This window comes from Gadus morhua, chromosome 14 (genome assembly GCF_902167405.1).
Source record: "Gadus morhua chromosome 14, gadMor3.0, whole genome shotgun sequence".
NCBI lineage: Eukaryota > Metazoa > Chordata > Actinopteri > Gadiformes > Gadidae > Gadus > Gadus morhua.
In genome coordinates, this window is record NC_044061.1 from 25,283,218 (window position 1) to 25,310,797 (window position 27,580).

Below are 27,580 nucleotides of genomic sequence, written 5' to 3' on the forward strand. Positions count from 1 at the left end.
AACAAAATGCTTTCAGCCTCGGGGCAAGCACAATATACCAACCTGACACCCTCTCAACCCCTATATGATGGGGTAACCAGACAGATATTCAGGAAAAATACGATTTGACAATCATAACCCACACATGGTTACATGAAAGATGTCTAAGGCGATTCAAATGCACTGGCTTTAACCGTTTACCTCCTAAGTACGTTTTCTAGTTTTGCTTTTTTGTTAAGATTGTGAAAATCTCGCACTGCATGAGCCAGCTTGGAGCAATGGACTTCTCTGTGTAGGGAAATACAAGTCAAACCGATGAGTGTGCACTGCCTACATCTGCATTTATCACACTACACTCACCCCACTTTGATTCAGAGTATGGACCCATGAATAAATGTAGCAGAACACCCCAAGGTTAAAACTGGAGCGAATCAAAGAGATGGCACACATGAAACAAAATCACAAGCCAACGTTGGTTTTATTCCATCGGCAAAAATAAGGGCTTCGGCACATCCTAGCCCGGCTACTGGGGAACATCTCAAAGTCACAATATCCCACACGGATATTGTGACTTTGAGATGTTCCCCTGTAGCCATCTTTCAGCAGGTAAGAAACATGGACGCATTCCTCCGCCCCGTGGAAAAGCCCCAAACTAATTCAATCAGCGGCGAAAGCTTTTCCAGAAACATATCAACTGCTGACAAGTGATTTTACAGTGGAGCTTGAGCCGGTTAATCACAGCCCAGCCTCTGTTCCCTGGAACATGACGCTGGTGTTAATATGTTCTCCAGTGGTTCTCTATAAAAACCGTGCAAAAACATCTCCGTTAAAACCCAACCGCCCATTTAGAGAAGCCCAGAGTCATTTGCTTGGTATTCTTTTTTTTATATGTTGCAATTTCCTTTTTCGGTGCCTGGCCTCGCCAGGTTATAACCTTTCATTTACTCAGGGTATATGAGGGTAGAGAGCCAGACCCAGGGGAAAAAAACATCATAACCTCATCATGGTTCCAACCATCGTGGTCGGATCCGGTCGCACACTGCTCAAGCCAAACAACAACAACAACAACAACAAAAATAACTCTGGGCGAGTTATCTCCTGAATGCCCAGGCCCGTCCTGCCAAACACCCGTCCATTTACAAGCCAGTGCAGTGCAAACACTCTGCAGCTGCCTCTCCGCCATCACAAGGCCCATTCACGCCCAGCGGGGCCGCTGCACACGCAGTGCCAAGCTGACATATTTAGATACATACCCCCTCTCCTCCACCACCACCACCCCCTCACCCTCCTCCAGTACACACTCCTGCCTTACGTGTTCAGCAGCAGCAGTCCATTTGTAAAGCGAACCCCATGGCGGGGAGTGCTCAGGCCCGTTCGCTCACGCGTCCCGTTCTGGATAGCGGGCCGAATCAATTTGGGTCTGGGTGAAAAGAAAAAACACCAAATATATACACTCCCCTGGTCTAGCACCATTTTTTGAAGTCCATTAAAAGCACATGGATGCTCTGCATGAATCCTCTAGGTGAAACACCTAGAGGATCCTCTCCGTGTTCCTCTTTCTACCCATCCCTGTCGACGTGGGAGGGGTCTTGTCCGTGCCGACGGCTCCGGCCCAGATACCAGGAGCTCTCTGATCCAGGGTTAGTCTCAAGCAGGTGGACGGTCGTGTTCAGCTAGATACCATGATGGTCCTCTGATTTACCCTGCTGTTCCCAGTAGGGACCGCTGCGTCCTGGATTAGCGTCTTCACGGTTGGTCTTTATGAAGCTTGGGGCCCCTGGAGGGACCGTTTAGACCGTCGCTGGGAGCTCCAGGAGGCCGTAAAAGAACCACCTGTTTCCTGGTTCCACCGCTGCAGCTCCTGGGCAATGGACGGGAGCAGGCCTCTGACTCAGTATCGTGGTCGAGGTGCCTTGGCTTCAAGCGCAGATTGACTTGAGAGTTAATGTGTTCCCCTGTAACTTATGGAAAATATAATCACTACTTTTCTATGAAATGCGAGAGCGTGGAATTACAAGGGGTTTAGCTTGGAGCTCAACCAGACTCGGGCCCCAGCTCCCTGCGTTACACGGAGTAGACATGAAAGTAAGTATGCACAGCTTGCCAGAATGACAACCCTAAACAAATAGAAAGAGCGCACGTTTTTTCATAACACGCCGTGCAGCATTGTGTTTGAGGAGCCCGTTCGTTATATAATTGATGACAGATATGTCAAACCCTTTTCTGTTTGAATCGCTGTGTTTAGAAAGTTACATCGGAGGCATGTCCACGTTTAGCACCGACATGGGACCGTTGCCAAAATGATGCATAATCTCTTCTCCATTCAGGATATTGTCAAACAGAAACAGTGTTTTTATTTTCACACATCCTTTATCCTTACTTAATCTATCTACGGGTCACTAAAGGACATTTTCGGATGACTGATGTAATGTGTTTTCACAGAATAGCATATTTCTCTTCTCCATCGTATGCGGTTCCCATCCTCCCCCACCTTGCTGCTACACCAGCGATGAACACAATGAGGCTGAGGATACATGTTTGGTTTGGCCCGCTCTCCAGAGGCCTGCGAGATGCTGCCAAAACAAAGATGGCCTGGGCATTTGTCAAAATAGTACTTAAGGCCCAACAACGACTACTTCCAACATCAGGCAGGTCACCATTCAACATCCCACTCGCACAAACTGTGCGTCTGCTTAAAGCCCTTAAAACCAAATCCTAAAAGAAAGCACACAAGCTAAATGGGGCTCCATCTTTGATCTGCTGGGGTGCAAAGCCATTGGCCCGGAGCCACAAAGGGTTTAGCAAAAAGCAGAAAGGTCTCAGAAAACATGGTGGTGCAGCTTTCTCCCAATGTCCACCGTGGCACAGAAGACTCCTCAGAAAGCGAGTGCGTAGTCGTTGGCTGGCTGGACGGGCTTGTCCGGGGCTCTGCCTTACAGCCAGGTCTAAAGGCTGCTCACTCTCACAGGCTTTGAAGTCATTTCACATGAAGATGCTATCTGAGCTGCGGTGTTAGCCACACTCACTTTCCTCCACTTACAAGTCCTCATGCTATAGTACACAATCGAAGGCTGCTGTGGCTTTAAGGGCACTGCTATTTGAGACGCATGGTAAAATGGCGTACGAAAGGAAGGAATTTTTTTTATGGGCGGGTAGAAATTAATTTGTTTTTTTCTCGGCAAGGGCAATGGCGGTGGTGTGCTATTTCTTTTTGTCGGATGGCTATGAGCTCTGGGACCCTGATCCAAATAAAGCCATTGAAAGCTGCTCAGAGTGGAGTCTTCTCTTATTGCTCTAGCAACACAGACACATTTCTGAATTCCCAAGGTGCCATTACTGGCTAATACAGTCATTATAACTGGCTTGGGAATGTGCAGAGTCGAGGGTTTTTAGACAGGATTCCATTTGACTCGAGGATAGAATAATTGTGTTACATTACACATGTAAGTAAAAGGAAAAGGGTTTATTTAATGTGTTTATTTTCATTCAACCAAACGATGGTTAAGTTGGCATTTCATAATCAAACATGAACCATATTTTCCATTTAAGATGTAATGTGGTGGAACAGAATGTGTTTGTGTTGCTACAGCCTCAGAATGCACGCAAAAAACTAAAAAGAAATCATGGATTTCGATTTAAATCCGAGATGGACATCAATGTAGTCAAACTTCTGGACAAGAACACACCACAAAACGATATTATCCAATTAGGAAGCTTCAGGTCACCGCAAGGCTGTTACTAAGGCCTGTGGTCTGTGGCCTCGCTTTGACTTTACATTAGCTCACTGCTTGTCGTGTCCTACATGTTTTGATTCGCGGGTCTTACAGAGTGTGTCGGATCTCCAGCGCTCCCATATCGTTTGGAGTTCTCATATACAGCCGAGGAGACGAGAACAAACTGTCCAGCCGTTCAATCTATGTAAATAAATGTAAAAAAAAATGCAAAACTACTGAGCATTGACTCAAATATCAGAGTATTTTTCACCGGGGCGCTGACTGTATTAAACAAATGACTCGGACTGCAGTGGGAGAGTGAAAGAACGCAGTATACAGAGCAGAGGTTATTGTCTAATTTAAATCCTGGCTGTCTTCCCAGAATCGGACCACATTCCAATTTGTGACTGTGTTGCTTGGCGCTGGCCTGACACGGGCCTGGCTGCGAGCACTCTGGGGGCCGGTCTCCAGAAAGTGCCTTGCTCAACTCTGACGTTCCCCAGGTACGGGGGGAGCTGTACTGTATGGCACAACGGGGGGGACGGGGCGAACGAGATGAGATATGAGAAGCACAGGCAGGGCCTGGCATGTTCCTGCCTGGGTGTGATTCCCGCACGTGCCTTCCTTATCCTAACCCGCCCCTCTTCCGGAAGTTTTTGAGATAACGTAGGTATGCTCATTACGCCCGGGTGTTGCACCCATACCCACGCGTCGAGAGAGCATGTGCATCACACTGCCGATTCGAAGCTGCTTCTGCTGCTGCATTACTTCTGGGTTCCAAAATATAGCGGCAGCTGGGAAAGACGCCTGTGTGTGTGCACCAATCACGGTGAGCAGTATCTTTGGAAAAGCAATTAGCAGTTTCAAGCGTCCTCGCTCCGTCCCGCTATTGTCTGTTCGTCTGGGTGATTGACAGCCCACCAGGCCACCATTAGCCATGCTGATGGCCACTCCTTTGGAAACGCTGTGGGTCGTTCTGGCCGTGTGTTTTTTTATTTCTGTGACCCCGAGCCACTAAAGCTAAGTGTTTCACTCATGTTATAACAGTGGTTAAACTCTCTAAATGTCATTTTAACATTTCCCCTACTTCAAGCGCATGGCGTGATTAAAAATCACAAGCCTAATAATTACAAACACTACAGCTTTTCGTTTGCTATCCGCTTTGTAATCCCTATCATCGCGGTGACATTAGCGAAAAAGGGACTTTGCACAAAAGCAAAGACATGCTACAGATCTGCTTAGTCATAACAGGAGAGGAAGAAAGAACAGTTCCATTCGTCAGCGCGCAGCTCCAGGACGCAGTTCAAAGGCTCGGTAAGTGACAGGCTGTCGGGGCTACTGAGTCATGGCGTGGTTCTAAGTGCTTCTTTGTTTCAATAGGCTTGACTACTGAAACATTGGAAATAGGTAAAGAGCATGCAACCAAAATCATGTTTGTTTGTGTCTGACGCTGATCCAGGAAGGTTCCCAAATCCAGGAACATTATGAGAGTTATCCAGGGGGTTGGAAGACCCAAGTGTGCTGCTTATTAGTGTGGTATAAGCATAAATAAAAGGTATTATTTAAGGAATTCGAAAACACGTTAGACTTAATTACGCCTTAATCACATTCTCAAGGCATAGAGTCATTTAGTTTGCGGTTCTGTTTTTACTATTTTAAAACAGTCGTTATACTAGTTATTTTGTTTGCGTGGAAACGTAGACCCCTCTCATTTAATTGCATCGTAACTTAAGCGTTAAGACACCACAGAGCACGCAGTTGAAAACAAAGCAAAGCAAAACTTTGCTGACGTATTTGGGGGTGTTTTGGGCCTTGACCCCTGCTAATACCTTGAGGGGAAGTTTCACCTCTAATGCCTTAAACTGGAACACAAGCAAAGCCCCCCCACTCCACCACCCCCCTCCATTACTTGTCATTTGTCTTTGTGGAACTCCAGCAACCTCATTCCAGAAATAACATGCCAAAGGCACACACGTTTCCACCGCTGTACAGACAAACAAAAGCTGTTGGTGTTTGCAGGCAGGTAGGAGATAAATGTTAACGTTGAGCCACTGAAGTTATACTGTAACTTGGTGTTGACCCTTCGGTAAGAGATTCAAGGTGCATAAAATCCATTTAATGAATCTCATTATAATCTGTGTATATGATTGACGTTGATATGCAAGAGGTTTAATTAATAGGGGATTATTAATGTGTGTATAAGAGTCAATGTCTTGGGAGCGTACCTAAATAAACATAATTCAGAATCTAGGTCTTGTTTTACTCTGGGGGCGAAGAAACAACACACTGCATCTCGTTACGTTTAAGACGCTGTTGAGGAAAGACTTGTTAGAGAGCATATTACCAAAAGAGAAATAAACAGCTGTAGAAAATCTGCTGAATCAAATCATTATTCTGCAAATAATTATCAATCGTAAAGTCTGATTCAGATAGGGGTCGCTATTCCTCTATGACATTCAGCTTTAAAACTGAGATGAGATGAAGTAATTCCCACTGTCAACCTGTCTTTTGCTAATTTACCTGCAGGATAGGAGAAACGGTGGCCACATTGGTGGAGTTGATCTCTCTATTCATCTCCCCTAAACACATTGACCCAATTAGCCTGTGTTCCAACACTGTTTTTCACTGTTAGCCTTTTCTATACCTTATAAAAAACCATGAAATATCATTTCATGCCCGTTTTAAATCACGCTGCATTATGTTATCAAAGCTACACCGAAACATAGATGGCAACAATAGCATGTCTGTATCCAAATCTGCCGCATCTGAAATATTCCCCATCATGATTTAACGTGACTGATTGGCCATTGGGAGGCAGGCTCGGGGATATCACTTCAGAGGCCTGTAATTGAGCGGATTTCACTTGGGAGAAGGTTTTCTGCTGATAACCACACACACACATTCTATTTTTAATACACACTTATTTTTGTAGCTGTGCCAGTGCACATCAAAATTATGATGCTTGCAAAAAAAATCGCACTATATAGGCCAGTTCATGCTCTGCCTGTCATTCCCTTTAAAAATGCTAATCCATATCATATTTAATAGCACGCTTTTCCACACTACCCCCTCTCTGCAGCCGGGAAGGAATTATTTGCCTGTTTGGCCTGGTCAGTGCAAAGTTGTCAGATCCAGAAACTCACAAGATAAGGAAACACAATTGGCCCCACGGTTGCCATTGCGCCCTCTAACACAATAGTACAATATTAACATTCTGCATCTAAGAAGGTTACTTCTTCCAAACGTATGTGTATTTTTGTGGTTATTTGTTCGTTGTACTGATTGTTGAAGTATCCTGAGTTCATTGCCTTATATTGCGATGCATTGGGCGGTAATGGCATTATATGATGGCCTCTGTTTATGAAGGCAAAATTAATATCCTTATTTATTAATCCTTACTTTTCATTTGTGTTCCTTGGCCCTCGGACAATTTACTTTTACCAACAACTGATTGAACAGTTTTAATAGCCAGTGGTAATCAATGTCCTTGTGTTTTGCTGAACGTTATTTGCATAAAGATCAATGAGGTGATTAAGATGAGAGCGAAACACACCGTCAGTTGAACTATTTGGTGTCGGACAGGACTGCCGATATTAAGAGCTGAAAGGTGACCATTACATCATACTGAACACGAGGCAGCTGCTCCCAGTCATCAACTAAAGAGGAAAATTGGCAGTCGATGTTATGTTTCATTTGTCCATTCCAGGTACATCACCGCTGAGGCTTCTAGAATTCTCTGGGCATTCATCAGCTGTACCATTTAGTTCTGTTAAAAGCTTGCAGTGCTTATGCGCTGGACTGAAGGGTTTTAGAAGAACAAGGAACATTAATAGTTACTTCTGCGACAACCGGGCCTGTGAACTGCTGATGGGGCTCATCTGGGGCTGATGGGATTTTTCTGTTTTGACTGCAGAGAGGGGAGGCTTGTGTCAGGGGAAGGGACCAATAATCTATAGGGGCGAGAGGCACTGTCAGGTGCCCTGATAGAACGCACAAGTCTTCCTAATGCTACTGCGCTGCACCTTCTGCAACTAAAAAGATCTCAGTTATTGCTGTTATTGTTAACAGAAATGTTTACATCCGTATAACCTTATTAAACACAGTAGCTCAGTTGGTCTTTGGTATGATTAGTGTGGACATTTACCAAGGATTGTTTACATTCTGTTACATTGTGTATTAATATTTAAAACAAACAAGAACAGAGGTTACATGCTATATGTTTGTATGTGTCAAGGCGGGCGATATATGTCCACCGAAACGTAATCCTTCTGAACATTATGTCCTTGTGAAATACATAGCATGAATCCCCATGAAGGAAAACGATAAAAAGCCATCAGATAATGGCCAATAAAAAAATATCTTCCATGCTAATCCCATAAGGGTAATTATGACATCCATACCGGTCTGCTATTATGCTGACATTATACTGCTGCCAAGAAAAGTGCTCAAGGCAAACAGGGACATTGTGACACAAAACACAAAGACTTATTTACACTTTAAATCTCATTCATTATGGACGACACAACAAAAAAAGGGCAGAAAAACAAACATAAAGCTGTTATTTTTCCAAAACACTCGACCGGGGCTCTGGGGGGATGATTTGTCATTGTTTTTCACCGCTAGCTCACCTACACTTAAAACATGATCCTTCTGGATTTTAATTAAGCACCATGGGCCTCCCATGGGATCGGGAGAACCTTGGCAAAGAAAGTCCCATTGATTTATGCACTACTTTGTTGTTTCTGCTTGACACTCAACTCAACTATTAGGACGCCCTGGTGATGAATCTGCTGACAGGGAAACAGTTCCTGTTTTTTGATAAAAATGCAATTGGTAATTGGGTGCATTATGTTCCTAGTCAAACATGTCTGAAATGCAATCCTGGAAAAACAGCCGGCTCAAATCGGTAAATAAGCCTATTGAAATCTGTTGCAGCTCTCTCACATGCAAATTCAACACATATGTCGATTGCATAGCGGTGGTGAAGGGAGACAGGTGTACAAGCTTCCCCGGACTTTTAATTAGTGGCCGACAGAATCCACCACACTAATTAAAGAGTAGATGCACCTGATTAAGCCTTGACACGGGCCTCTCTGACCTCCCTTTAGTTAGAAGCAATGTTCATGTTGTGTGTGGCTTGCACTAACACACAAACAACAGCAACAGTAGCAAACTGATAGGAGTTTATCAGCGTCAAGAGTTTCTGGTTCTACAACTCTTAGATGGTTTAGGCTCATGTTCTAAACCTCCGAACTCTTTGAGATGTTAAAATGTAAATCGTATCAGAGGTAGAGGCCGAGTGCCTGTGGATTATCACCCATCAGCCTAAGTTTCGAAAGTCAAAGTGACAAATTCCAAGGAATGATGAACTGCGATGAGATAGAAATGGTCCGACACAAAAAACATGGAGTACAAATTAACTATCCACAATCTGCCTTCCAGAAGAAAGCAGCGTTACTGAAGATTGGGTCATGTAGCAAAAAGGCCCTATGGCTTTCACAATCCCCCCATGTGATGCAATAAACGCTCTTCTTGGGATATCATTTCAATGCAATACATGTTTTACACAACAAGAAGATTAATAAGCACATGGTATATTTGATACATTTAATCTGTCAAGTGTGAGCATTATCCAGGGGTTAGAAAGGCAAAATAATATTCATGTTTGTGCTGCTTATTACAGTGGTATATGCTCATGAGAAGTATCAATAAAAGGTATTAATCAAGGTATTCACATTTAGGTATGTCATCCTTAAAGAGCCATAATCACATTCTCAAGGTATAGTGTCAATTATTTTGCGGTTGTGTCCTCACTTTTTTAAAACAATCGTTCTACGCGTTTCTTTGTTTGAGTGGAAACGTACACCACTCTCCAATTATATTACATCTTTACTTAAAATTGACGACACATCTTCTGCCTCCACCTCATTTGAAACCAGAAAGGGATCTCAAGCTGCAGATCAATCGCCATCTCTCCATCCCGAGCCCTGTTCCCAGCCACGGGGAGGCCTGGCGTGGGGCTCCTTGTGACGGATGTGCACCGGCGTGCAGTGGGAGTCTCCGAGCGATGGGGGGAACTGTGGACTCGCCGCGATTAACTTGTGGAACTGCTGAAGGTCAGCGCCGCTGAGCGGAGCAGCCACGAGCTTTCATAAACCCATGCAGCGTATCATTATTTTCCAAGTGTTTCATTATGGACGGTTAACCTTGGCTAACTCTGAGCTAACACTTTAATCAACTGCCTCCAATGCTTCTGATACCATGTAGTCGCTCAGCTTTGCTTTTATCAGCAGGAGGAAATAAAGGGGCAGGGAGCTGTGTGCTGCTGGATCTTTATTTAAGCGGTGCTGTGAGGGGAAGGACTGTCAATAAGAGCGCAGGAATGGGCCCACAGTCAGCCCTGTCCGCAGTGCTCTCTTGTTCCACGTGACTCCACTCAACATCTGCATAAACCTGTTTTCATATTTATTTTCCTAGCAGAGCGGGCACACACTGACCTTCCCCATCTCCTCTGAGAAAGCTTCTTCTATCTAGACCATGAATACATTTGAGTATTCCACTTCCACTTTATAACGGCCAATTATGTTTAAACATCGGCTTTTGTTAATTGGTAGATTTTCTGGGCAAAGCACAGGGACAACAAAAACAACCGAGAGGAAACAGTTATCAAGAGCAATGTTACTTAAAGCTTTCATCGGCGCGCTGGCCGGGAAAAAAGCTCCAAAGGATTGCGTTTTGCAGCAATAACACGCGTTTTGTTCAGACTGATGCAGGAACAACAAAAGGTATCTAAAGGTTTCACTTCTGACAGAAAGAAAACCCCAATGCGTCTATGACTAGCTGATATGATGGGCTTCGCGGCATTCAGAGTCCTCTCAGCATTCAGTTCGGCGCTACAAAGCAGATAGCGTCAGTCAGACACCCACTCAAGGCCCCTGTCTAGTGTCTACAGTGTTGATGAGCTGTTCAACAGAAGATGTATGGAACTGAACAACAATGTCGTTTTCTGAATGTAAGGAGAAGACTTGAGAGATGTAAAAGAAGAAACTGTCTTTTTTGCAATTTTCCGTATCATTATACGTGAACCATGAATATAAGTTAATTAATACTGCGTTCTTGCAAACTACAGATTGTAGTTAGCAACATATTTTAATACACTATCCAGTTCAGTATTCAGAGATAATAGTGTGTGTGTGTGTGTGTGTTTGGGGTGTGTAGGGGTGCGTGTGAACATGCGTTTGGCCCCCATTGTCTAGGCTTGTTTAACCAGTCTGAGTGATATTTGCACACCTGCCGCCATTGTCAACCCTTAAAGTTTGACAGGGAGCCACACGGCCCGGTTGGACGGTGTGATGGCGCTGATCAGATCAACGACTATTACCTTTTGGTTATCGGACGCTACAAGGAGGAAAGAGAGATTTGTATTCCTGCACCTTACACAGAGCACATAATTACTTGTATAAATACAATCAAGCTTAGGGAATTTGTCGATATATGATTATTAAAGCAGTTGAGGGCCTAGCCAGGAAAGTATTTTCATCTGAAAAAGAAAATATTGTTGTGTGCTTTCAAAAGTAATTTATCCTTGTGTGGCCAACAATGGTCCGTTGAGTTACATACAAGAATACATTTCTTATCATAGAATACATGCTTTTCTAATAACCACTGTAACATAATAGCTGAACACATTAAGGCAGGCAATGATTATTGAAGGAACAAACCAGGAAATATTGACCAATCATTTTCAATTCATTTTTTCCATTTTATGAGTCAACGAGGCTAATGCTGTATGAGATCCAGCAAAATACAATCTGATTCGTATCGTTCACGATGGGGGAAAAAATAATAATGTGGGTTGTATATATTGAGGCATATGCTTCTAAGAACTGTTTAATAAGCATATTTCCAGGAAAAAGTCCCTTGTATGAGATTTCACTTTATTTCCCATTTGGGCTATACTGAATATGTATCCCCACAAATGACTCAAGAAGTATCTAATAAATGACAAAAGGTAATTCAAATGTACATCTACATAATCTTTTATTATTAATCAGATGATGGGGGAAAGGTTGTTGGATTAATTTAAAATGAACAGCATATGACATTTAAGAACAAAAGGCACTAGATAATGTTAGGTTAAGGTGAGGATAAGGTTGATTAAACTGCTAAATATTCAGAACAAGATCTCTGGTCCTGAATGAATCTTGAAACCATTACGTCATGAGGATAATAATTAAGGATGGAGGGATTTTGGTTTGAACTGTCGAAACATAAAACTGTCCTTTTAAAGGTTAGAAGCTCTGTTTATTTTAGTAGACAGAACACACTGGGTTGTGTTATATCCTATGTCTATCATGTATATACAAACCTTTACTCTATCATTAAGTCTAAGGATCAGAAATGCTGACATAACCATTGCTGCAGTGACATACATCATATATGCATTCTGTTTATAGTTGCAAAAGCACACATTATGACCAATAAAGCAGCGCATGGAATATTTCAATGGGGCATTTGAGTTGTGATGACATAACCGTTCTTGTTGCAACCTGCAATACTGCAAAACTTCAGTGTGCGTTTGCTGGACTGGAAGCCCAGTCTTGTATTTAATGACTTTCTTTAAACCAACAGAAGCACACAGGAAAGAAAAAAAAGAAAAAACCTTTATCGTAGTTATGTTTTTTACATAGCGACCGCAGAGTGTTTAAAGTGATATGGAACATACTATAGCATCCACGTTTTACCAGATGTTCGTATAAGTCAGACTTCTTGGCTCCGTATAGATTCGGAGCCTATAGCCACTGGAACCTCTTTAAAATACAGCAACAGCAGAAGTGGAACAAATTTAGTATGGCTTCATTTGTTCATTTGGAGTGGGTGTTTGTGTACATGGATGTGTGTGCCATGTGTGAGAATGTTTGGACTATATGCATGCGCGCATTGATCTGTGGTGGCTAGCATGGTAATCTGGGGCCAACCAGGGCATCTCAAACCTTGGTTGGTTAAATTTGACAGAAGCAATCGTCATGAGAGTAAGAGCGGTTTCCGTAAACATAGTAAACTTTCCAATATCCATCCAACATTAGGTTAGGTCAATTGCTTGGGTGTGAAGCTTACAACAACAATTGGTAACCAAAATGACATCGAGGGTACAATGCAAATGTCCAGTTTGGTGTTGATTTTTGATTGAATGAGCACAATCAACACGCACGTCAAGATCTGCGTCCGGGTTTGCATGTCATCGAACAACACACTGGGATAGCATCTTGGATTGGGCGGTCTTAAAATAACACTGTGATCTCAAAGGGAAATAGGTGTCTTACTAAATCAACCAAGCAATGTCCGTGACATTGGGGGAGATTCTGAGAAGCTCATTGGCTGTTCACTTCCTGGAACGGGGAGGGGTAGGGTGAAGGGGGGGGGGCAGACTAAGCAGACAACCTGTTAGGTTAACACCCCCCCACCCCCAGCCAGCCCAGCCCTCCACCATTTAAAGTAGTGTTTGGATATGTTTAGATTGCGTGTGATGAAATGGCACCAGCTGTGTACACTGGAGAGACGCGCACAGCCCTCCACTCGCGTCTTAACCCCGTCAGTACCGACCGACCGAAGACACCGGGAGACAGAGCCCAAGGGGGGGGGGGGGCAGCACAGTCAACCAGAAGGCGCAAACGATTCAGGAATATGTAGCAGTGATGCAACATACCAAGTATCCTTTCTCTCGTTTTCTTCTGGTTCCTTAATGACTCGTTTAGTGCTCCTCCACGGTGCAATTGGGGCATGATAAACAGCCAGGTCCATGTTTGATGTGTTGTTTGGTTACTTTAGACTCAGCTCTGCACGTCTTGGTGTTCTCACACAGCCCTGTGATAGCTGTGGCTTAATCATTGTGCCAGCTGAGACGGTGGAGCCGCCCCCTACCTGATCATCGCTTTTACAACACACTTAGTCTTCCTCATCACAGATGAGTGGCTAATAAAATCTAAAGTAGATGTTTAATACATCCTCAAGGGGAACTTTATCTGTGTCCATTCGTGGAGAAATCAGAGTCTCTGGCCCACAGGCTTTCATAATCATTTATAAAAGCAATCTTTTTCAAGAGGGTAATATCTTGCTAGATGAGGCATTGAGTTAACCTCATATATAATATACTTGTTCTTACTTCTTTCCACATGTGGATAAATCCCATAATCAACAACACCTATTAAAGGTTATATGCTGTATTGTTGAATGACAATACTATACACACGACAATGTCGTATTTGAATGCACATACAAAAGTATATTTTTGCCACTTATTCCGTTTGCCTTCTTTCTAATTGGTTTCCACAAGCATGACAGAAAGTCCCGGAGCACTGCAAACATAAAGCTTTGTGGAAGTGTTAGGAACAGTGATATAAACTTGTGGAAGGCCGTGGGAACTTGTAAAAACACATGAGGATGACAGACTCGATGATCCTCAGATTGCCTCTCAGATTGAGATCAACAAAACATCCCAAAAAGATGGACACCACCAAAGAGCGTTACGATGTTGGGGACGGTGTTGTTCTTAGGCCTAAAAAAAAAATTTGTTTGGTTCCGGTTTCCGACCGACCCTGTCAATTTATGTGCGACCCAAATTATTTTATGAGTTTTATATAAAAAAAAAAAAAAAAAAATTTTTTTTATGTAATTATGATTTGGTACAGCACCTCTATAATTACGTTTTGGTACAGCACCTCTTCATTCTGTACAAGGATGAGCGAATTTTCTCGTTTTTAAATGAAAACAACCTACCTATCATTCGCTGCCGCTAGAAAAAATAAAATAAAAAAATAAAATAAATTCCCTACCTACCCATGACCTCAACTGACAACCAACAGGAACCAAACTTTTTTTTTTTTTAGGCCTTAGTTTCATGAGGTAGCCTTTCTGTCTACCTGTCTTTTCCAATCCACTAATTCCGTCTGATCTCCCTCAATTCATCAGCAATTGGTCCAAGTGTGCTGAGACGTTAAAACTATTGCCCCAAGCTATTTCTAATCTTGAATATAAATGATCAAACATGTTTAATATTTCAGTTTCAAAACCACCTCATGATTAGACAAGAACTGACTCCCCCAGCTCAATGATACACCTGAAAATAGTTTCTAACAGCTCATATCAACAGCTTGCTGCCTTGACAGTGATACATTGACAGTTTAATTTTCCAGACGTCTGGCCTATAAATCTAAAACCGGGGACTTCATCTAAAACTATAGTGCCTTTTGTTTCCAAGCGCTACTTTCGATAGCTCTGTTACCTGCGCAGTGCAAACTAAATTAAATGTATCACAACAAAAAGACAAGAGCGAAAGCCCCAGGGAAATGAGAGACGCCCTGCAAAACCCTTGGTTTGCATATGGGCAGGATGAACTCTATTATAGCTACTGCAAGCTCCATCCATTCCTCCTAAGCATAATACACTCTGATGACACGATTCTCTCCTGTGCCGTCCTTGTTCCTTCATGTTAGTGTCCAAAACTGGCAGCTTCATTAGTTGTAACCATAGTACCTAATTAGCTTTGTGCCACTCATGTGAACACTCCGGTAAACGTTGGGAGAATCGGGGATGTTTAAAAGGCCTGTCTCCTTGCACGCTGTCATTGAAAATACTGTTTGTAATTTCCTGGACCGATCTGTGCTGGATACAGCTTTGGCAGAACTGCATAAGCTAGTGACTCTTGTAATTACTTCCGGAATATCAATAATCGAATGGATGATAAGAGGAGTGCTGCTTCACCTCTCTGGATCACATCCTCAGTGTGAGAGATGTCCTAGAGGGTGTGGTGGCCCATGCCATGTTGATATCCTACAAAAGCCCTGGAATAATCCACATTATGAAGAAGCAGCGGTAACATGTTGTGAGTGGCAACATGCATATTAGGAGAGCCACTGGCTTCTCCTCGACTACATCACACTACAGCACCACCAGCACCACCAGCACCCACCTCCCCGCTCCAGCCTCACCAGTGTTTCTCTCATGCAACAGCAGTAGCATGTCAGCCAATCACAGGCACACGTGGAGCGCGGTGTGCTTGGAGCGATGATCTGGCCCGCTATTAGATTGTGATTAAATTCTTACAGCGCTGGAAAGCGATGCTGTTTGGATCTCCGTGTGAGCTGATGAAGACATGATGAAACTGGGCACATATGGAGAATAGGTATCCACACACGACAAGAGGTGATGAAACAGCCCGATGAGCTGAGAAACTCACTGTTAGAGAGCAGGGGAAAGAGAAGGAACACAATTGTGTGTGTGTGTGTGTGTGTGTGTGTGTGTGTGTGTGTGTGTGTGTGTGTGTGTGTGTGTGTGTGTGTGTGTGTGTGTGTGTGTGTGTGTATTTGTGTGTGTGCGTGGGGGGGTGTCTTAGGGGATTGGAAGGGGTGGGGTCACTACTGCTTGTTGATTAACTTTTGCATCACTCTCGGTTCAAATATATGTCGACTGTTTAAACCAAAGCACTGTTGTGAAAGCCGGAGCCTTAGATTTAGAAAAAGTCAAGTGAACTTCATTGAAAACCAAAAAGGCCGACGGAAAGTAATGTGCGACATGTTATTACCAAGTTTACCATTGTTTAGAAATATGGACTCTAATATGGACTATAAATCATAGTAAAACCAAGCGCTGGTGTAATTTGTCATCATGGGGGGGGATTTGTTTTTTGCGATTTTCTCACATTGAAATTGTTCTGTTACAATTACTCACCACTGATACTAATTGCTCGTTTCGATTGTGCACAGGGTGTCGTTACAACGGCCAGCCACTGATCTTGCAGAACACGACAATGTGAAGCCAACAGCGCCTATCTCCCCGGTTAACACCCCAGTGGTGAACAGTTTAGTAGTGCACTAATACAGACACATTTCGCACTATAATCTGAATAGTTTACTAAAGCACTACTACAGATACACAATGTGAATAGTTGACTAATGCACTATAACAGACACACTGAGTTCTAGCAGCGCATCAGGTACAATGTGCACCAGAACATGTTTGTATTGCGTTGGTGATTTTGACAACTACTTTTTTATTTTTTGTGCAAAAGTCAAAAAAAGACATCATGGTAACTAATATTTAATAAGGCACAAAAAAGTCGAGGCAGCAAAGAAAATAGGCTACGTTTCGCTTGGTGACACACAGGTATTAACTTGATGTGCGCACATGATTTAAACCCAAACAGAAACGTGTCTCACCTTATTGAAGTTGTAGTACCCCAAACAGTGGGCAAAATCCAGGTTCTGTGGGTCTCCTGGAATAGAATTCCCTCCAGCCGTCGGATAAAACCTTACATCCATGGTGCCTCGGGGGGGAAGCGAACCTATTCTAAACAGAGCTCAGTTTGTTTCTACCCTTTTTTACAATCCGGGGAGCGAAACCGGCCGCAGCTTTCTGAGGAACGGAGAGATGGGAAGCGTTGTGGTGATAGAGGACGCACGTCAAACGTCGTGCTGCTGTGGGTTCTAAGTTGTTCTCCTCCACCTTCTTACACCTTGCTCGGGCGCTTCATCGCTCAGGAACACGCGTGGAGGTCGGACGGGCTCCAAGCTGTACCTCAAGGGGCATCAGATCTTCGCAGGAGCCGATGTGTGTGTCCATGCAGTGAGGAGCAGCTGCTGCTGTGTACAAAGAAGACACGCGTCGGCTGGCCGGGAGTAGGTCCACCTCTCTTCCTCCGAGCAGATTGAGGAGAAGGAACGATTAAAACTGGGATGATGGTGATGGCGCGTCTATCCCGCAGTGTCCATGGATCTATTCTGCAGGACGCGCGTACTGGTGATCCCTCGTTTCCCGCAGAAGTTTCTTCCCAAAACTCATAAAAGTATTAGGGCACGTAGATTGGACAGCCAAAGTCGAGTTCAGCGGTCTGTTGCAGCATCTACTGTTTGTTGAACTCTAATGTTTGTTGTGCTTTGCAAGTTGTAGCACAAACAGCACGTATCAAATGATGCACAATTAGTAAGATAGCACTTTGTTGTTGAGCCTCTCGCTGCGCGCACCGGGATGTGGAACAAGGCGAAGTGTGCGGAGCGCCAGACCACGCCCCAAACACGTTAGGCTACACCCACTTCACGCAGCAGGGAAAAAAATATAACACTTCGTTTGTTCAAACCAACAGTTAGTTTGATTAGTGTTTTGATACCTCTGCTATGGAAGCCAACACAATTGACGAAGCTTATTAACATTATTGTATTTTTATCAATGATAATAATAATAATAATAATAATAATAACAGTAATACAATTAATAATAATATGATTAATAATCATAATATAATTAATTAATGAACAATTAATAATAATATTCCATCAATATTATTATAGTAACAAGAATAATAATAGTTAGTTATAATCCTAATCCTTATCCTTAATATTATTATTGTTGGTATTATTGTTATCATTATAAACGACACACATAGTACACATATTAACCCCTAATTACCAAACGAAGTCAGTGGTGATAGTAAGCTATAAACATCGTTTGTACCAGAACGGTTTCGGGTGGTTAATTCTTTCATTAAAGGAATTCATTGAAAGTGATTCATTATCATTAGTCTTTATGGGCATGCATCTGAAAGACTACAGCGCTGCATGCTAGCCTGCTCTTTCTCCCAGCGCCTTGATCAGGGAGAAGCATCTCCCTCCCCACAGACAGCTCCCAAACCGAGTCAGAAGCGCGGCCAGATTGGGCAAGTGTTCCTCTTGGCCAGCTCCTGAAACCCCAATCCTCTGGGTGACGGAGAGACACAGATCAGGGATGTTTTCAAGCAAACATTATTCTCCTCATGGCAACCAAGGTTGAAGAGAGCCTAGCACAGAATGTGGTCTGGTGCGGAAAATAAAAGGGGATATTATTCACAGTTTAAAAAGCCAAATAAAAATCCCATTGCTGTGCGGTAAAAGAGAAAAGAAATGTGTTGAATTCAGTTGCCCCCCCTGAAGAGTTTTCCAGAATGAAAAGTTGATCTCTCGCCTTCCAAGGTTATGAGTGCATGCCTATTGAGTCGGACACATGTCAGCATCGATGGAGCGCTTTGTCACTCACACGACTGCTGGGGCGAAGGAGCAGCACAACAGATGAACATTGATCCACAAGCCAATGCTAAAATGCTATCATCTATCTTGTCAGGAGGATTCGCAGAAGTGAAACTCTCCCTGGCACCTCGTAAGAACGTAACACACTTCACAATTTGGGGCGTTGGGGGGGTGAGGGAGGTAAGTGTGAGCGTTGAGGATTTGGTTGTCCGCACTAAACGCTGTTTCCTTAACCTTTGCGTCCAGCACTTGTGTGTGAGTTCAGAGTTCACTTGGAAACCGATGCCTGGTAACGCGAGAGAAACTAGCAAAGCGATGTTCAATGGCCACCTCCTCATCCTTTAAAGCATTGGTCGCCAACCCGTCGATCGCGATCGACTGGTTGATCTTTGAGGCTTTCCATGTAGAACCCGAAAAAAAGAAAAGAAATACACAATATCCTATATTATGCATGATACATTTTCATAATAAGTTTTGCAACCACATCTCTCTCACTCTCTGGAGGCCATTTACCAGGAGTTCAAAAAGTATATCGACGAAAACGGCATCCCCATTAATAAACTAGTTGCCATTACTACTGATGGGGCCCCGGCAATGCGAGGTGTGCGGGCAGGTTTCATAGCACTGTGCCGTAATGACCCCAAATTTCCCGCATTCATGGATTATCACTGTTATCCATCAACAAGCCTTGTTTGGGAAAGTCTTGGACTTTTCCCATGTCATGACACTGGTGGTCAAACTGATAAACTCGATTAGAGCAATTATTAGACCCGCTTATTCAAGGAGTTATTGGATGAGCTCGATGACGCATACGGAGACCTGCTTCTCCACGCTGAAGTCCAGTGGTTGAGTCGCGGCAAAGTGTTGCAGCGATTTGTTGACTTGCTGCCTGAGATAAAGACTTTTTTGTCAACAAGGAACGAGGAGCACGAGGAACTGTCTGATGATGCGTGGCTACTGGATCTGGATTTTTTGACAGACCTAACGGTAAAACTTAACACACTCAAAAACGAGCTGCAGGGAAAAGACAGACACCTGCCCCACATGAGTAGCACAGTGAATGGGTTCAAGGCCAAGCTGGGTGTTTGGACCACACACCTAAAGAACAAGAGGCTGACCAACTTCCCCAACTTGGAGAAAATGTCACACGCCATTAAAAAAATATTCTTTTTTAACCCTGAGCAGTAATGTGCCCAGCTGGACAAAGTGACAACTGAGAACAGGTAGCACACGGATTCCAGCAGGTATTTGCTTTGCCAAGTGGAGATGACATGGAGATGGTTGATTTGCAAAATGACATAGTGCTGAAAAACAGATCAAGGGACAGTGACTTTTGGGCAGGGCCGGATTAACAAATCATAGGCCCCTGGGCACAAATGTCTGAAGGCCCCCCCCCCCCCCCCCCCCCCCCCCTCCGGCCCTGCTTTTGGGGACTGGTCAGCAAAGAGAAGTGGCTTTATTTTTTTGTTTTCAGTTAGTTTTGATTGATTGCATAAAAAAAAAAGCTGAGCAAAGAATTACATGTAATTCATACAATTAGACTCAATAAAAGGCCTTTAATTGGAAATACATTCTGCGCTGTCTGTTTTTTCTCAAGTCTTCAATAGGTAGATCTTGCCTTTCTCACAGGTCGAGGTCAGAGATCTTGGCCTTAAAAAGGTTGATGACCACTGCTTTAAAGCTTTCTTTAAAGTCGTTCAAAGCCTCACATTTGATACACTTTGATGAACGCAGGTCAGGAACACGTTGTCTGTTGCTTGTGGAATAGACAGGCTGATATTCTCTACCGTCCTGCAATCCGTGATTTCAAGAACAGTTTGTTTGGATGCTGATTAGGCATAATAATGCAGCATTTGCGGCCCAACACTGTGGGGGCTAACTAGTGCAATGATGAGGACACAGAGGGGCTGACGTTTAACCGGAGAACCAGGCTTTATTATCCTTTCCGTACAACTAACTACGGGGTTGGAGGAGTGCCCAAAACAAAAAGGGCGAATCCGAACACTGGCTTGCTGTTCCTGCCCCCTCTCCCAACTGGCCTATCAGGCTGAACTAGGGCAACTCCTTCCTCCCACAAACTCCCCATCAATCCCCCCCATAGTCCTGCTGGGTCGCTACATGGCCCTCCCCTCTAATTCCTCGTCCCTGAGGAAGAGAAAAAGAAAGAGACCCGGGAGTCGCCGTTCCCTCGGCGACCTCCTTACTCCACAATCCAACAGAGGAGTTCCTTTTGTTGCAGCCGTGTTCCTCGGCACCACAGCTCCAAGTGGTGTCACCTCCTCCCCTTGAGGCACATTCTGTTGCTGTCTCGGTGGGGTCCTCCTGTGGCGAGGTGACCTGACCCACGCCCTGGGAGTCGTCACAGGGAAGGCGGGCTGATGATTCCCCGGTATGGTGCCATCCTATCCCTGTGCAGGACGATTGTGCGGCCTCTGGGAGCCAGTCTGACTCTATACACAACCTTGCCAACTCTCAACCACATAGCAGGGGCCAACCCATTCGCTGCCAGCTTGGGACAACAGCCTTTTACCCTCTTAGGTCCATACACCCAGGCGAGGTCCCCAGCCTGGAAGTCCTGCCCCTTAGTGTGCATGTCATAGCATCGCTTCTGACGAACCCCTGCCTGCTGGGCCTGGTGTCTGGCGAATCAGTGGGCCTTTTCCAGGCGGTCCTGTAACTGCCTGGCATACTCCGGGCCAGCCATGGCTTCTGGTGCATCGGGCGGTCGTCCTTAGGCCAGCTCTGGCGGTGTTCTGAGCTCCCTGCCCAACATCAACAATGCAGGAGCAACATCAACCAATCACCGCGAATTGAGTGCGGTGCCGCAATTTTAACCAACTTTCCCACAAATTTGACCAATCAGTGGCGTGAACTGACGTCGACAAACAACCTTCCGCCTTACTTCTGTGTTTACTACTTGAAGCGATTCAAGCATTCATGCAGCATGTGAGCATCCAACGTTTCACACTTGCCGAGAGTGTAATAATTGCGAAAGATTGTGTAAGAGGGTCAGCTTAGCTCAGGAGGTAGAGCAGTTTTCTTGAAACCGAAAGGTTGCTAGATCAATCCCCAGCTCCTCCTAGCTGAGTGTTGATGTGTCCCTGAGCAAGACACTTAACCCTAACTGCTCCTGACGAGCTGGCTGTCGCTTTGCATGGTTGACTCTGCCGTCGGTGTGTCAATGCGTGTATCAAACGATGTAAGTCGCTTTGGATGAAAACGTCTGCTAAATACCCTAATTGTATATTGTAAAAGCCTGGTATTCTACATGAAAGCGAGGGGGAATTATTTTGCACTGCATGCAATGTTGTGGTCGAACATAAGCAAGAGATCTTCCATTGATAAGCATTTTGCCACCGCGAAACAGAACTACAGAACTGCAGGCAGGACGTCAGACGACGAGGCAGATCACTATGACACAGGCTGTTGCATCCAAGTCAATTGCCAGCACGGAAAGAATCAAGAATCTATTATTCATAGGACCATTTCTCAATGTTTTTGTTCTTTTAATTAATGTTTTTTTCAGTAATAACTTAATACTTAACAAATTACTCAGGGAAAATTGCAGTAATAACTTCATATTTAACATCAGAAAAATCACAACTTTTATCGCAACTTTAATTTCCTCTCGCAATGTATTCGCAACCAAAACATTAAAAACACTGCAACTTTCATCGCAACTTTTTGGAAAAGCTCACGCAACAAAAGAGGGGTTGAGGAGTACAGCCAGTGGATTCTTGGACTGCAATCCAGCACGCCATGAGGATGAGGGGTAGTTACAGGTCCCAATCACTGTGATCTGGAGCGGTACTGAGGGCTATTTGGGCGCCTAAGGTCCGCATGAAGCGCTCCACAAACCTGTCGCTTTGAGGGTGAAGCGGGGTGGTTCTTGTCCGGATGCCAAGTTGGCTACACCTGGCGGTGAATACCTGTGATTCAAAATTCTGCCCTTGATCGGAGTGGAGCTCCGAGGGTGTTCCAAAGCGGCTGAACATTGCTTGCACCAAGGCTTCGGCCACGGTGGTGGCTTCTTGGTCAGGTAGTGGGTATGCTTCCATCCACTTTGTGAAGTAGTCGATGGCGACCAACACATACCGGTTCCCTCTGCTGGTACGGGGAAGTGGGCCCAACACATCGACTGCCACCCTGTCCATCGGTGCTCCGACACAGTGCTGCTGTAGAGGTGCACGGGACTGACCTTGGGGCCCTTTAGGAGCGGTATAGGAGTCGCAGTGGCGACAGTAGTCCTCAACATCTTTCCTGCTCTGGCCCCTGCCATAGCCATCTCAATGTCCAAAGTGACCTACTCCGGGGGATCCGTGGTGTGCCTCCAGCACTTTGTCCCGGAGGTCCTTTGGTACGACCACCTGCCAGCGTGGCTCCCCATTGGCTCCCCATCTTCCCAGGGCGGCCGGTTGTCTGTTTTCAGCCACCCCATGACCGTTTTAAGGTCAGGGTCCTCGGTTTGCAGTCCAGCCCAACCCCTTACATCATCGGGTAATAGGGCTCGACAGATCACCTCCCCTGTCTCTAGGTTAGCTGCCTCCCGTTCTTCTTCCCGGTTACAGTGGTGACACTCTGGGGCACACGGTCGGCGAGAAGCTGTCTGCATTTGTGTGACTCTCAACGGCTCTGTGTTATATGGTGAACTGAATGGCCTGGAGTTGTTCGATCCCTCTGGCGACTTGTCCTTCAGGCTCTTTAAAGGACATGAGCCACCTAAAAGCAGCATGATCAGTGCGGAGGGTGAATGGAAGGCCGCAGAGGATGTGCTTGAAATGGTTTACTGCATCAATCACTGCCAAAAGTTCCTTGCGCAAGACACAATAGTTCCTCCCCGACTTAACCAAGGTATGACTGTGGTAAGCAACAACCCGCTCTCCGTCAGGGGTCAGCTGCGAGAGTACAGCGCCAAGGCCGGTGTTGCTAGCGTCCGTGTCAAGGATAAATGGCAACTCTGTGTTTGGTGCAGCTAGCACTGGATCCTTACATAAGGCCTGTTTAAGCTCATGGAAGGCTGCATTCTGTTGTGGTCCCCATTCGAACGGTGTGTCTTTGCACATTACGACGAACATGGGGGCAGCTACAGTAGAGAACCCAGCCACAAAGTGCCTGTAATAGGATGCAAGTCCTAAGAACGATCTCAGCTGGTGGATGCTAGTGGGGGTAGGCCAATCCTTGACGGCTGCTACCTTATCTGGCTCTGTCAAGATGCCAGCTCCCCGGATCTTGTGGCCCAAGAAGGAGACCTCTTGCCGTAGGAAGCTGCACATCGCCGGGTGAAGCTTCAGGCCTGCACGCTTGATCCGCTCCATTACCTCCATCAGGCTCCCAAATGCCGAGTCAAAACATGGTCCATGGTCAAGGAGATCATCCAGGTAGATGAGGCAGCGTTCAGGGGGCATGTCCACAAGGACCTTTCAAATGTGGCCGGGGCGTTGCATAGCCCGAATGGCATGGTGGTGAACTGCCACAAGCCACATCCCGTTCACAGTTCTGTCATTCAGTGGTCGGTAGTCGACGCAAAACCTTGAGCTTCCGTTCTTCTTAGGAACCATTACGACTGGCGACACCCACAGACTCTCTGATGGCTCAATAATGCCATCATCCCTCATCTTTTGTATCATCTGATCAGCAGCAGCTTGGCGGGCTTTGGGCAATCGTCTAGGCCGCTGGCGGATTGGCTGGGCCTCCCCTGTTTTAATAAAGTGTTGGACCAAATGTGTTTGGCCAACATCGTTGGGGCCAGTGGCAAAACTGTGTCGATACTCATACAGGAGGTTCCATAACCTATCCTGTTGCTCAGAGTTTAGGCCTTCCCGACTGCAGGAGTGGTGCTTCTAAAACGCCTCTTTAAGGCACTGAATATAGCTGGTGGATTTCCTAGGTCGGCTGTGGTCACATACAACAGTACTCTTCTTGCCTCCCCATCCAATGCTGAGACTAATTGAACTGCCTTTTCAGCCGGGGACCATTCGTTGGCTGTCGTTAGCACCTCAAAGCACGCTCCATTTTAATGCTCATTCTCTTCCTGAGGTCATCTTCTATTTGAGCTGGAATGTCTTTTTCTAACTCTGGGATAGACCTTGGTTGGCCACCAACTTTACCTTGACGATCTTTTGGGGCGGTGACGTCATTGTTGTCTGTTTGGCTAAATTCTGGTCTGCATGCATGTAGATTGTTTACCTCTCTCTCAGCGGCGGGTGGTTTGGCCATCGCGGTAACAGGGAATGGGCTTTTCTTTACAAAATCGGGGACCTCAGTCAGCAAAGTGTCGAATGGTGAGTTAGACTTTTCTTCCTTTCTCTTTTCAGCTTGGCTTGAATCAGTTGGTTTTCTCATTGGTGTGTCCGGCGGAATGTATAGGTTAAAGAGGTCGGACTTTCCGATTCCACCTTCAGTCATCTTGGTCCTACGGTAGCAGCTAGCAGTGGTAGCCCGCGCGTGTGAGGGGAATGGAGGATTGGCTATCCCACTTCTGACACAAGTGTAGCATTTGCGGCCCGACACTGCAGGGGCTCACTGGCGCAATGATGAGGACACAGAGGGGCTGATGTTTAACCGGAGAACCAGGCTTAATTTTCCTTTCCGTACAACAAACTACGGAGTTGGAGGAGTGCCCAAAACAATTTGGCGAACCCGAACACTGGCTAGCTGTTCCCGCCCCCTCTGACAACTGGCCTATCAGGCTGAACTAGGGCAACTCCTTCACCCCACAAACTCCCCATCAATCCCCCCCATAGTCCTGCTGGGTTGCTACAATAATAATCAGCTGTGGTGCTTGTTTCTCTAAACAAAGAGACAGACCTAATCCGTATATTGCTAAAGTTCCTCAACCATACACTTACACACTGCATGCTTTTCAAAGTGTAATGAATCGATGAACGTAATAAAACGTATTCACTCAACAACCCCCTTTGTCCCGACGTGTGGAGTGTAGTTATTCAGCCTGGCCCCCACTGAAGACGGCGTGCCCTGCGTTGGCATTGGACATATGTGCAAGGCTAATCAATGACATACGGGGATTTAACTGCACCGGTGGACTGATAGATTATCCTCATCGCAACACTCCAGGTCCTTGCTCAGAGATGGTCAGACCTACATGGTGGGCTGCCAAGGAATCTACTCTACAATTTGGCTCGGGCATAATGCTTTTCTCAGGTTCCTGTTTGATAGCGATGGTCGGCACGCATAACAAACCAAAACACACATGTATGCAAAACACATCCATGTGCACCCACCTCATCAACTCTCATTGACACTTGCCAATACAGAGACTAGTAAAAACACATGTAAACACTCTCACACACACACACGCAGACACGCACGCGCGCGCGCACACACACACACACACACATACACACTCACTCACAACTAAGCACACGTACGCATAATTAGTGCAGCCACCTCATCAAATCTCAATCACACTTGCCTGTCCAGAGACATATACACACACATATACACACTCACACAGTCACACACACATGCACGCACAAGCACATGCACACTCACACACATTCACACAGACACACACAAACGCACGCATGCATCGCACACGCACACACATTCACACAACAAAACACCACCTACACAATCATATCAGATCACTGTGCCATACTTCATTTCCAATTCCGTCTTGTTATTGGATGCTTGCCTCTGAATATCAAACATGAGTGAGATGTGGCCATTCGTTTGGCTGTTGTTATTGTTGTACTTTGGTTGGTTCCCTTTAATGTGTGTGTGTGCAGACAGTGATATGAATTAATTTCCTCTGTGATGGCTGGTTTCACTGTCTCAGCCAGATGTATTATACAACCCTGGGTCATTTCCGCCGGCGTGCGCAGCCGCCGCCGCCGCACTTTGCAAACCTGAAAACAAATTATCTTCTGTTGGCTCACATTCAGATTCAATTAAACCAGCGGCAGAGTAATTATAGATGGGGAAAAAAGAGTAATCCACGATAAATTAGGAATTAACCTAATAGTTTTAATTTATACTTTACCTTGGCGTAAGTGTTGGATTCGCTCAACGCATCACGGGTCTGGGAGTAGCTGCTGCTGCTGGCTGATTGGTCACTAGAAGGACTGGTGAAAGCCTCTATCTCTGCAAAGATATTGTGATAAAATCATCCAAATGTGTTTCCGTGCCACCACAAGGTTTTTGTCAGGCTCTGGAACGTTTTGATTGCCATCGCAGCCAACCAGGGAGAAAATACGAGTGCTCCAGCTAAATTGGGTGTTTAATTTGCAGGAAGCAGCTTGTGAAAGTCGCCCTGATCCCACGCTCCCACGTTTTCGGGATGCGATGTTGTTATTCAAAAATGTTTGTTTTCGTTTATTCAGACCTAATGGGGGAAAATAAGAAAAATAAAATAAATGATTTCATTCAACCTTTATTTAATCTGACAAGTCATTAAGAAAACACTCCTATTTACATTGGGGCCTGGAAAAAGAAGAATCATCTTGAGAAAGGGGGTAGGGGCCACACTGAAGAGTATTGGACCTACATATTTCTAACTTGCTTTTACTTCATACAGAAGCATCAAGCTTTTCTTCATCTACTGTTGAATAAATGATACAGCAGTAAGCGGTTTTTTTTCTTGATTCCTTCTTTCATAAATTCTAAGATAAAAGACAAGTCAGAATCCCTCCAAAATATAGTTATTAGTATTGAAATAGATTTCTTATTTACCTCATCTAATCAGCCCCTTTTTCACCTTTAGTCCTCGAATCAATCTGGAACATATGCAGCTCAAATGGCAGGCTTGTTGTAGCTGTAATAAGCATTGATTTGCTATTCATTCAACCTTGTAAAATGCTTAATTAACATCCTATT

The 27,580-nt window shown here is 44.9% G+C and overlaps 1 protein-coding gene and 1 long non-coding RNA gene across 2 annotated transcripts in view; one reads left to right on the forward strand and one right to left on the reverse strand.

Moving 5' to 3' along the window:
• tox3 (TOX high mobility group box family member 3) overlaps window positions 1-17,736 on the reverse strand; it is a 39,090-nt gene extending 21,354 nt beyond the window's left edge. Inside the window, exon 1 of the mRNA XM_030377642.1 lies at window positions 16,907-17,736. Within this exon, the coding sequence (XP_030233502.1) occupies window positions 16,907-17,008 (102 nt within the window). The 5' untranslated portion in view covers window positions 17,009-17,736. The remainder of the gene's footprint in view (window positions 1-16,906) is intronic.
• A 7,146-nt stretch (window positions 17,737-24,882) lies between these two features.
• LOC115559298 (uncharacterized) overlaps window positions 24,883-27,580 on the forward strand; it is a 38,644-nt gene continuing 35,946 nt past the window's right edge. The window contains exon 1 of the long non-coding RNA XR_003979477.1: window positions 24,883-25,026. This is a non-coding gene — a long non-coding RNA (uncharacterized LOC115559298). The remainder of the gene's footprint in view (window positions 25,027-27,580) is intronic.